The sequence below is a fragment of the Nothobranchius furzeri genome, chromosome 2, assembly GCF_043380555.1.
Source record: "Nothobranchius furzeri strain GRZ-AD chromosome 2, NfurGRZ-RIMD1, whole genome shotgun sequence".
NCBI lineage: Eukaryota > Metazoa > Chordata > Actinopteri > Cyprinodontiformes > Nothobranchiidae > Nothobranchius > Nothobranchius furzeri.
Genome location: NC_091742.1, coordinates 67771023 through 67783129, shown reverse-complemented (window position 1 = coordinate 67783129; position 12107 = coordinate 67771023). Strand labels below are relative to the sequence as shown.

Genomic DNA, 12107 nt, shown 5'->3' with positions numbered 1-12107 from the left:
CAGGGTCGTAGGCTGTTCATGCTGAAGTATGATGGTGATTGCCTTGTGAATGACTGCTCAACAAATCTGAACTCAGCAAAATATCTGAGTCGAGCCTAAGTACAGTACTTACTAGATTATTGTTGGGTCCTTGAGTCCACTTACTACTCCTAATGAAAATGGTTCTGACCTAGCTGAGAGTTGGTGCTGCATGACATCAGGGCTGATGTAAAACCATAGAAAGTAGGTCAGCATTGGAGATCTGGAGCAGATTGTCATTATATCTATGCAGTACCAGTAGGGTAGAGATGAGCTGGCGCCCAACTCCAGCAGTCATCAGGCAAGACGCAGGGGAAAGCCTGGGATTTCCATTACAGGCCACACAGACAAACAACCATTCACACACTCACTCTCTTCAACGGACAGTTTAAGCCAAGCCCACAATGGAGGCATCAACAACGCAGTACGGCAGCGGAACGTCGCTGCTTCAAATGGAATCCAAACCAGCCACAGTGCAGAACTTTTCAGGTGCATCCCAGAATCAGCTTGCCGCACCGCTAAAGATAGGATTGGGTTCTTGTTTTGCTACGAGAGGCTTCTGGGATGCATCAATTTCTGCTATTGACATAGATGGGAAATCACACACTTTATCAGTGAAAATTTAAGTTTTAAAAATAAGATTATTTCTTATCTATGTAGATTCCGTCTATACGTGTGAGCCGACAGCTTATTTACTACCAGTATTTTTCGAGAAGTGCAATGGTGTGTTTTTCATGGCTTGAATCCTGGCAGTGGAGAGGAACAACATTATAAATTACATCAAATAACGACATTAAACGTGGTTTCTTTCGTCTTCTCTTGGGAATAATGGTGGATGTCATAAACAAACCGTGACCTTTGAATTCTTGAGGGAATTTGTGACCTATTAAATCCAACAAAGAAGAGGGCGGGGATGTCGCTCTGTGGCTGAGACTCCCCCGGTGTGAATTGACGCGCCACGAAGCACATTTAAACCGTCGCGCTACTGTTCCGCACCACTGATGCCTGCAGTGTAGAGCTGGCAAAAGAGTCACCAATCCACCTAGCATGCATGTATTTGGGATGATTGGAATTCCTGAAGAAAGCTCATGCATGTTTAGAGAGAACATGCTAATTCTCTGTAGAGAACCATCAGTCCAATATTAGTAACTCAATCCTCAGTCTGGACCTCGTTTCAGTACTTGAGCAGAGATTGGGACACCCTCTGAATATTTATAAAATAAAAAAGTAAACAGGAAATCATTTGTTGAGGCACAGTCGTGAAGTATAAATAACCATTTAAATACAGTTTGGTGTGAACCACAATTGTGTCCAGTGAGAGGTCCCCCTGGTCCTTACTTCATTTGCATCAATGCCAGAATACGCCACTTTTTCCATCTTCAGAAATGACAACTTTGGAAGAATTCTGTCATTGAAAAGCCTTAAATACTTATTCTTATAATGTACAAAATCTATTTTTGGGCAAGTGGCAAACCTTGTTCTACAGCTCTGCTTAATTTAACACCTGATCTGATTGTCAAAGTAATCATTTCTGTGCAGCACAAAAATAAGAGCAACATTTTTGTGTAACAAAGTTGCAAAACGATTTCTAATCTATTCTTAACAGCACAAAAATAGTTTCTATATTTCCTGTGCATCATCTTATGAGACAAAAATGTATCTAAACGCTGTCCACCAAGTCTCTGATTTGATATTTAAAGCGTCCGCTGCAGCCCAAAGCAATCAAATAAATGCCTAAAGGAGAGCAACACTTTCTGTGCAGCTTTACTCCCACTGTTCATCTTTCTTGTTCTTCCATTATTAGTTAATTAGCAGATTGCTTGTCCTCTTTTCACAGCAATTAACCACCTTCAAGCACACGGAGTTCGATCATTCATAGCTTTGCCCCCTACATTACCTCCCCGCAGCCCTTGAAACCGGCAGGAATGTGGGTTGGAACCAAGTTGGTGTAAACGATTTCATATTTATGCATTCTAATTGTGCCTGTTTGTGGATAATAAATGCATTCATGCAGCCACACAGGACAACTGATTTAATATGCTAATTATGCAACTGGACTGAAGTTAGGAGAAATGGGGGTTAAGAACGGAAATGTGTTTTAGTCTAAGTAATTTGAGCAAACAGACTGAAGGACAAGGACTGCATAAATAGAGATTTATGAGAGTAATATCAGTTGAGTGAAGGTCAGTGAAATTAAGAGGAATTCTTCTGCTTACTTGCTGAAATAAAAAAAAAAGTCTACAGGAGATCTTGTCTCCTATCTGCTCCTCCAGAAACAGCATGGACATGAGGGCTACATGGTGAGGGTCACACAGGACGGGTTAGTGCAGTCACACAGCCGAGCTGGAGGGGAGAATGTGTTGTCCTGCTTTATATTGCAAGCTTGTGTGTTAAGTGCATTACAGCCAGCGGTCCAAACAGCAGCAGCAGCAGCAGCACCCCATCCGGCCCTCTAGCTTCTGGGTCCGTTTTGTGAGTGGCCCTCGGACCATTATAATTGAGGACCCCTGCCCTAGCATATTTAATTAGTGGTTTCCAGCTAATTCTATGGTCCACCACTACCCCAAGATGTTTAATTTCTCTAACACATTATACGTTAACCATACCAAGTGTTACATTTGCTACTATGTTTTGTATGTTTTCCAAATAACATACATTGTTTTATCTAAATTCAAAGATAGCTTAATTATTTCAAACAATTGTTTTATTTAATGGATTTTTTTAGTAATCATCCCCAGAATCTGTTGCAAGTCCACACCAGAGCAAAGAATGTTTGTGTCATCTGCACAACGTCATGCCGCCATGGCGCTTTTATACAACATTTCTGTAATATTACGCTGATTTACCAGCACGGAGTGTCTTGCAAAAAGAGCTTTAGTAATATATTGTGGTTGACAGTAACAAATGCTTGTTTTTAGATCCAAGAACACTCAAAGTGCATTTTTCTCATTGTCAATAGATCACGTTATTCCTATCAGGTCCATCAAAGCCAGTGAGTGTTTTAATTGGAAACGTTTCTGTTTTTAATGTAGTACCAGTAATAGGCTGTATGTATTGATATTCATATTCAACCAAAGGTGGAGAAAGTACTTGCTTTTTTCACTAAACAAAAGTAGAGATAAAGGGTACTAAATATAAGTTAAGGTATGCAAGAATTATTTGACTGATGTAAAAGTGCTAAAGCATGCATTTACTAATGTATTTAAAGTAGGGATGCAGCGATATCCACTTTTTCCCAAACCGATACGATACCGATACTTGGGTCTGAGTACTCGCCGGTACCGATTACCGATACCAATACTTCTACCACACAAAAGAATGCTATGATTTGGAATACAGGTTTTATTTTCTTCTCTGCATTCAACAGGAAAAGAATGTGAGGTAGATAAAAAGTAAAATATATGAATAGAAATCATCACAAGACTAAAATGTTAGGTGAACAGAAATGACAAGTTGCACTGAAGCCATTTTCAAGCAACTGCATTGTATCGGTTCCTGCTATCGGTTAACTTTTATTGATACTGATACTGGTACCAGTATCAGCACTGATACCATATATATCTGTGCATCCCTAATTTAAAGGTAAAAAGTAAAAGAATTCAACTGACATTTAACACATTACCTTTTGGAACTGCAGTACAGAATTGAAAAGAGGACCATTAGTGGGGGTTTGACAAAATACAAATCGAAGGACTTTTACTTTTGAAACATTTTATAAATTATGATGAAGTAAAACATAGGCCTCAGGAAAATTACTCAAGTGCAGACACAGATCAGTAGTGCAATAAACAGTTATTTGTTTTTCGTAATGCTCCACCACTGCATCCAACCGATCTAAAACAAACTAAATGAATCAGAATCAGAAGGGTTTTATTGCCATATGTGTGAGAATCACATTAGGAATTTCGATAGCACTGCGGAAACACCTTCTATTACACATGATGGACACATTTTAAACATGCTGAATGCGGATGTTCCTCCTTTCCCCGCCCTGGTACACAGTCACCTCTTCGGTCACCCTTATGTTTGTTGTGTTATCTCTTGAATCGCAGGGCCACGACCTCTACTGACGTGGTGGTGTCCATCTGCGTTATTTTCGCCATGTCCTTCATTCCTGCCAGCTTTGTCCTCTTTCTCATCCAGGAGAGGGTGAGCAAAGCCAAGCATCTGCAATTTGTCAGCGGAGTAAACCCAGCTGTCTACTGGCTGGCCAGCTTTGCCTGGGACATGGTAAGTACTGGATTCATTGGGAGACTTTTTACATATCCCAAAGGGTATTTTCTTCCAAATGTGCATTTTAGAGACTATTATCACCTGCTTGATTCACTGGTAAATACTGTGAAAAACATGGTAAGATGGCATCTGTGAGCCACTCAAATGAAGTTTTTAAGGCTCATTTCCCCCCTGAGTTTTACTATCCAGTATGCTCCATTTCTGAGGATTTTTATTTCCGCCTAAGGCTAAATATAAAAAAAACCCTCTCCAGCCACTGTAATTGATAATGTAGCTTTGTTGCTGCTGGCTGCAGGAAAAGGCTTACCTGGAAAAAAAAAAAGTTATTGGCGGAGACGTAATTATCGACAGCAGCTGCCCCTGCTGGTTATGCTCAACAGGCTTATCGGTAGGTTCCCTCAGGCATCCTGGAAGTAAACATTTCATCAGGCTTCTTTCGTACAGAAATGCTATCAAGACACTCATCATTCTGTTGGATAAATGCTGTCAGAGTGCAAAACAAATGCATCTAAGGATTTGTTCCTGAAACATGCTGCGTCACCATGAATTCTGCATTAGATTATATGAATGTTACTCAAGCTCTTCCTGGAAGCTACAAATGTCATGTTTTTTTTGTTTTGTTTTTTTATCAGTGGGATATTATTATGGGTGGTACATTATAAACAGTGCAGTGAGAAAGTGTGTGGCCCATTACAGATTTCTTGTTTTGGCTTTGTGTTACTCCAAATAAGAGAACAAAGCTCGTAGTCTCTGAATAGAATCCTCTGTCATTGCTGTATAGGAATTTTGACCCACTGTTTGCAAAATTGTCTTTTTGGAAAGTTTTTCAGGCTGGTAGACCTGTCTAACGCAACTTCACACTGGAGGCATCAGCGTCGTGGAACAGCAGCAGAACGTCATTGCTTCAAACTAGAATCCATTGTAGTCTATGGGGATGTTTCAAACCAGTTGCAACACAGACATTTTCTGGCATGTCCCAGAAGCGGCTCACCGTGCTGCTAAAGATAGGATCAGATTGTATTTTTTGCTGCGAGCCTCTTCTGGAACACGTCAATTTCCACAGTTAACATAGGACTAGACAGAAAATCAGACCGTTTCAGTGTAAAACCTTGATAATTTTCTATGTAGATTTCATCAATACATGCAATCTAATGACTTATTTACTCCCAGCATCGCTCCAGAAGTGCAGCGTTGTGTCTTCATGGCTTTAATCCTTGCAGTGGAGAGGAACAACATCATATATGACTCAAAACAGCTAAGTCAAATGTGATTTCATTTCTTTTTGGTTTAACTCATTCACTTCTAGCCGCTTCCCAATCAAAAAAGCACTTCGCTGCCAGCATTCTTCAGCTTTTTTACAGTTTTTTTAAGAGTCACAGACTGCGCGCTAGGATGATGTCAACGCCAAAACTAACGTAACAAAGAGGAGACTCACCTCTTACATCAGGAAGAATCCACGTGTTTTGAGCGTTATTTTTCTTTCATAATCCGTTGTTGAATTGTGACCGGCAAAAGCTTTTCCGGTTCGCACATCTCGTTTTTTTTACAGCAGCGCCCCTAAACGATCTCTCAACACCCGGATTTTTTGCTTCCTGATCACATGACATATGACGTAAGCGGATGAAGATCGGCTTCAGAGCTGGAATGTTTCTTCTCACGGTGCGGGGGCTCGTTCTGACGCCCACACAGTAAAAAAATGCAAGTGATGACTTTAGTATTCATTGGCAGTGAACGGTTGGATTTAAAATGACGACTTTTGTCATCAATGGCAGTGAATGAGTTAATGGTGGATGGCATAAACAAACCGTGACCTTTGGAGTCTTGAGGGATCTTGTGTTTCCGCAAATCCAGCAAGGAGCATGGCAGAGGAGCTGCTCCACAGCTGAGATTCTCCAGGTGTGTACTGGCACGCAGTGAAAGTCCACCGCCGTTCCGCTCTGCTGATGCTTCCGGTGTGAAGTAGGGGAAAGGTCAAAGGTCAGACATTCTCCTTCAGGGTTTTACGCTAGAGAGCAGAATTCATTGTTCTACCAGTGGTTCCTCTGCAAAAGGTCAACGTCGCATGGATGTGTAGATCATGTCGATATTGAGTCTATCCGTCCAGACCACGTCTGTAGGACGTCCAAACTAGATCTTTGCACAGTGGGTCAGGTCCTCAAGCAGCAAAGCACCCCCAGACCATCACACTGCCACCACCAATATTTTAGGCAATGTGATTCTCTGTTTATAAAATGCTAGTTTAACTTCAGATGTTGCGAGACACACACCTTCCAGAAAGTTCCACTCTTATCTCACCAGTCCACAGAATCTTTCCCCAAAAATATTGAGGATCTTCCAGATCCTTTTGGGTAGAAGACGTTTTGATCTTGGAGCTCTCCCACGGAGAGACCTATGAAATTTAATTTTACAGTTAATATATTTTTCGCGTCTCCCCCTACTGGTTGAAAACAGAATTACAACAGTCATAAACAACCTTCCCACAGCCTCCAATGAGTGTAGGCCACGCTGATGTTCACTCTAGTTTCTGCTCTTTTGCATTGCCTCCAAAGACATTACTCTCTTCCTTTAACTATCAGGATTCAAAATCCTTCTTGTTCTGTTATTTAGAGCAGTTTCTGGTCAGCAGAGTGCGCTCCTACGTATTTCTGGTTCAAGAATCAACCAAACTAGTTAGAAAGCAATATCTTAAAGTGATAAAAAGTCTTTAATGTTCCTTTAAATTTAGCTAATGAATTGAGACTTTTTATTCCTCTCATTTTATGATCAAAATGTTTTAAATACAACAAATATTTATTTCATTTATTAAAATTATACAAAATTATAAAATGATCTTTGAGTTCAGTGGGTTGCAGAGCTTGATAGAAAATCACATATGTCTGTTTCTAAATTAATTGTACGTTCTGAATAAAGAGTTACTGCAGATTTTAAAATAGATTTTTAGTTTGAGAGAAAAAGTCTGTCAAAAAGCAGAGACCAGCTTCCTTAGTATGTCCAAACACGTAGTTCTGACAGAAACCTGCTAATTACATGTTTCCTTTACAGTGTAACTACATCATCCCCTGCATCATAGTGATTGTGATCTTCCTAGCCTTCCAACAAAAAGCTTATGTCTCGCCTCCCAACCTGCCTGCCTTGATTCTCCTGCTTATTTTATATGGGTAAGTAAATCAAATCCTTAGTTTTTTGCCTTAGATTTGGTTTTGACTTGCATGTCAGTATGTAGCAAAAAGTCCCCTGACCCTAACCCCCTGAATATAATGATTGGTAAATGGCCTGCATTTGTATAGCGCCTTCTCAGGGTTCTACAACCCCCCAAAGCACTTCACAACACAGTCATTCATCCATTCACACACACATTCACATGCTGGTGGGGATGAGCTATGATGTAGCCACAGCTGCCCTGGAATGCACTGACAGAGGCGAGACAGGCGCCACTAGTCCCTCCGACCACTAACAGACAAAGTGGGTTAAGTGTCTCACCCAAGGACACAACAGCAGCATTCTTATCAAACCTGCAACCTTCTGCACGACCCGCTCCACCTCCTGAGCCACTGCCTTCTTGCTTGAAGCAACCACCATAGGGGATTCGTTCATTACAACTTCAACTTCTGGGTTCATGTCAATTGCCTCTGGAATACATATATTATTAAAAATGATACAAGTTTTCTTTAAAATGATTAAAAGTAATGCAAATCAGATGAAACTGTCAGTTTTGGAAGTTAAGTCATAAGTCATTTATGTCTAACAGTTTTATCTTATTTTGAGCTTGTTTGCTTTCATCTTATCTCTCTGTTGTTGTTGTTGTTGTGTGTGTGTGTGTGTGTGTGTGTGTGTGTGTGTGTGTGTGTGTGTGTGTGTGTGTAAAGCTAACTGTGTGTCTGTTGCTGCTGCCTCTTGGCCAGATCGTTGTTGTAAATGAGAATGAGTTCTCATTTGACTCATCTGGTTAAATAAAAGTTAAATAAATAAAAATAAATTAAAAAATCATAAAGGAAAAATACCCTGTATATTTTTCCAGGTGTCATTCCCAGTATGTAGCAGTAAAATCTGCTCACTAGTGACACCTACTAGTAAAACCACGCTTTTTCAAATAATTATTGTAAATTATTTCTTTAAACTTTCTTTAAATTCATCCAAGATCGACCATGTAGCAGCCATGCAAAAGTAGTTATGATGTACAGTTTTATAGATTTTCCCTTGCTATCTCATATCAGACTCACAAAATGAAAAAAAAATCATCTATAAAGGCAAAAATGAAAGTTTTTATAATTTAAAATTTACAAATAAAACACTAGAACAAAATAGAAAGTTTTAAAGCAGGAAGCCAGTGTCTGTTGCTGGAATTCACTCACTTGACTCTGTAGTCACGTAAAACTCAAATGGGGAGAGGAAGTGTTTTGCAAAAAAATCTATCTTCTTATGACCCGTACAGTTTAGAAGTCTGACTTTTCATACACTGTAGAGGATGTACCTAGCGCTGGCGTGATCGGCATAACAAACTGCCTTTTGCTGTAGCCTACAGCTACTTCATTTCAAGTATATTGATCTGAAGCTTTAAGTGACCGTTGTCTTGTTTTTGCTTGGTAGTGCTATTGTAATTCATTAGCTCATGATAGCAATGCTATTGCTAATGCTGACGATAAGTATGTAGGATCTACTTGTAACTAACGTTTTATGCCTGTTTAAATCCTAATTTCTGGTACGTTTGTTATATGGTAAGGTATTTTGTAAGGTGGTTGTTTGCGATAAGGTATAAACACCACGTTACAACACTGCTAACTGCTAAAGACGTTAGCACTCTGAAAGTTATTTGCAGTGAGGAGAAGTGAAAACAGTATAAAACTGTTAACCTGTCGTTTTTATGGCTGTTTCTAAGCAGCTGTTTAATAAAACACTCAGTAATCTCTTACCTGTCAGAAAATGATCGCTGTAAACTCCAGCATTGTCCGTTTCAGCTCCTGTTTTAAGCCGTAGGTTACCGATCCACCTCTGCCGTCTTCTTTCAGTACAGTTTTTTTATTAGGTATTTTGTGGTGCACTACATTCGGGAGTTGAAAAAAAAAACGTTTGTCTTTGTCCCGATTAGATTGACTGTAATAACCGTAGACCACATAGAATTTGGGGATTTTAACGCCAAGTCGCCAAAGTAAAGAGTGTTTTGTGTGGCGCCAACTGCTTCCGGACTCCCATCTGCATTTGGTGACATAAATGCAATGTCATGTGAAACCCAGCAATATAAGGATGCAAGGTCATGGGAGTTCAAGATTGTATAGATTTCTATTGTATGGGTAATGGTCCACTTTGCAACTGGTCCTGATGAAGACCTCTGTACAACAGGTAAAATATAACCTGTCTGGGATCTTTCTATGAAAATTCACTTTGGAAGGTTTCAGTTAACCCAGTATTGGCCTAGACACAGAAGTGATGCACACGTGCATAACATAGTTCCAATTATGTAAATTATTCATCCCAAGCAGTCGTTTAATTAATTTAGTCACAAATGGATGTGTTACTGCTCACGCCTTAATGTTGAAAATCAATAGCTTACTTAGATGTTGCACGTGTTATATCCATCATATTAAAGCACCCACCCACCCACCCACCCACCCACACACACACACACACACACACACACACACACACACACACACACACACACACACATTACAGAAAATGACGTTCAGGTCTGACCTTTAAAAAGATCTACAAGTAAATGACTCCTACAAATATTAAATTCTGTCACAAAGTGCACTGGTAAAGTTCATAACAACCCCATTAATGAAAACATTTTGGGTTCTTGTTTTTAGCTGTGTTTTATGGTTGAATAATTCCAGTGGCTTGCTCAAAGGCGTGTAACCATATTCAGAGAAATTTATAGCATAACTTAATTCTATGCAAGGAAGGACTCTGCAATGCAACTACCTGTACAAGAAACAGTCAAATTATCTTTAATCATATGTAAATGTTGAGAAAATACAATTAAAAATATGTATTTTAGGTGGGATGCTGAGGTGGTGCTTTGGTGTGGCCTCTGCCGTGGCTCTGGTTAACCCACTTCTCACACCACTTCACCCACTGCTTCGCTTCATCTGCCTCTATTACTGAGCTTGATCTACTGCCTGCCAAGTGTGGGCGGCATTTATTTTGCAGCACTTTTATGGGTCACTTACTTGAAATGCAAATGACCTGGAAGAGGATGCTGGTGTCGTGAAACAGCACAGCTGACCGGGTAATCTAGATTCATGAATCTGGAAATTGCACTGATTCAGTAGCTGCTAATTTTGATTATTTGCCCTGAGTACTAACCCTGATGGTTATAGTAATGAGAGCAGGCCAGCGTGGAGATCAGTACCGTTTTTATTTGAGTTACTCACTCACTTTCTGCTCTCCTCTCTTGTTTAAGGTGGGCCATCACTCCAATGATGTATCCTGCCTCCTTCATCTTCAGCGTGCCCAGCACGGCGTACGTGGTTCTGACCTGCATCAACCTCTTCATTGGGATTAATGGCAGCGTGGCCACATTCATCATGGAGCTCTTTGACGATGAGGTGAGAGATATATGTGTTGGCCTCTTTTTTCACTAATTTCATCCAGTCCTTTCAAGAAGCGTCAGATCTAATTCACACTATTACTGATAGCAAACGAACAGTGCCCTAAAACTAATAATTAGAGATGTTCAATATTGACTTTTTTTTTTTTACCAATACTCAATATACCGTTATAGTCCAACTTAATTTCCAGTAGAAATATGAACCAATACCAATATATGTGGGGGTCCCCCCTTTTCACAAAAAGAAAAACTAAAGTAAAAATAAATTTAGGAAACTAGCATTACACTGATACTTAAATGTAACATTACCTGTGCAAAATATGGCATTACTTCAATTTAAACCAGGCTAATTGACCCCAAGAAAAATCTCAAAGACTAGACCTTGGATTTGTCATTTTTCAACATTTTGAGTGAGAGCTGAACTACCTGAATAGTTTGATATATGATGTGTGCATGATATGTAAAAGTTGTGTCACTTTGGTGTAAAACCTGATCCATATAATTTACATCTTAATGCCAAAATCAGCCCATTAAAATGGTTGGCTGATGACATCTGACATACCTGGTAAGTAGTCATAGTGTATAATTAGTGTATCACAATATGTTTGGGTTTCTAAATAAATTTGGACCCTTTGGGCTTTTCAAACACAAATTCTGACTCTTCTGGCTCTCCAAGCACAACTGGTAATTTACTGATTATTTCCAATCTTACATTTCAATGCCAATGTTGGTCGACAACATTGGAAGGTTGAGAATTTTTGACATCCCTACTCAGCCAGCATGCATAGTGAGCCCCATATGGATATAAACATATGGGTTCCGACAGGGTTTGTCAGCTGTTTCCATAGTGGCCCCACAGCGAGTTGCACACACAGATTTTAACAAGCCCATGTCTGAGTTCCTCTGAAAGCACATGCAGGGGTCATCCATCCATCTTATGCGAAGACGGGTTGTGGGGGCATTAGATTAGGCCGAGAGGCTCAGACTTCCCTCTTCCCTAGCTACATAGACCAGCAATTCCGGGAAAATTCCAAGGCATTCCATGGCCAGCGGAGAATTATAGTCACTCCAGCATGTCCTGGGTCTTTGTTTAGGTCTCTTCCCAGTTAGAAGTGCCTCACCAGAGAGCCCAGACCCCATGCAGAGAAAGCTAATTTCGGCCACTTGTATCCGTGATATCATTCTTTTGGTCACTACCCAAAGCTCATGCCCATAGGTGAGGGTTGGAACGTAGATCGACCGTTAAATCAAGAGCTTCACCTTCTGGCTCAGCTCTCTCTTCATCACAACAGACCGGTACAACACC

General features: G+C 40.2%; 1 protein-coding gene across 2 annotated transcripts in view; it reads left to right on the top strand.

Moving 5' to 3' along the window:
- Nucleotides 1-12107, top strand: part of LOC107377411 (phospholipid-transporting ATPase ABCA1) — a 324049-nt gene that overhangs the window by 229557 nt on the left and 82385 nt on the right. For both annotated transcript variants that reach the window (XM_054747824.2, XM_015946964.3), the window contains exons 37-39: nt 4071-4248; nt 7294-7409; nt 10655-10799. In XM_054747824.2, coding sequence (XP_054603799.2) covers nt 4071-4248; nt 7294-7409; nt 10655-10799 — 439 coding nt within the window. The remainder of the gene's footprint in view (nt 1-4070; nt 4249-7293; nt 7410-10654; nt 10800-12107) is intronic.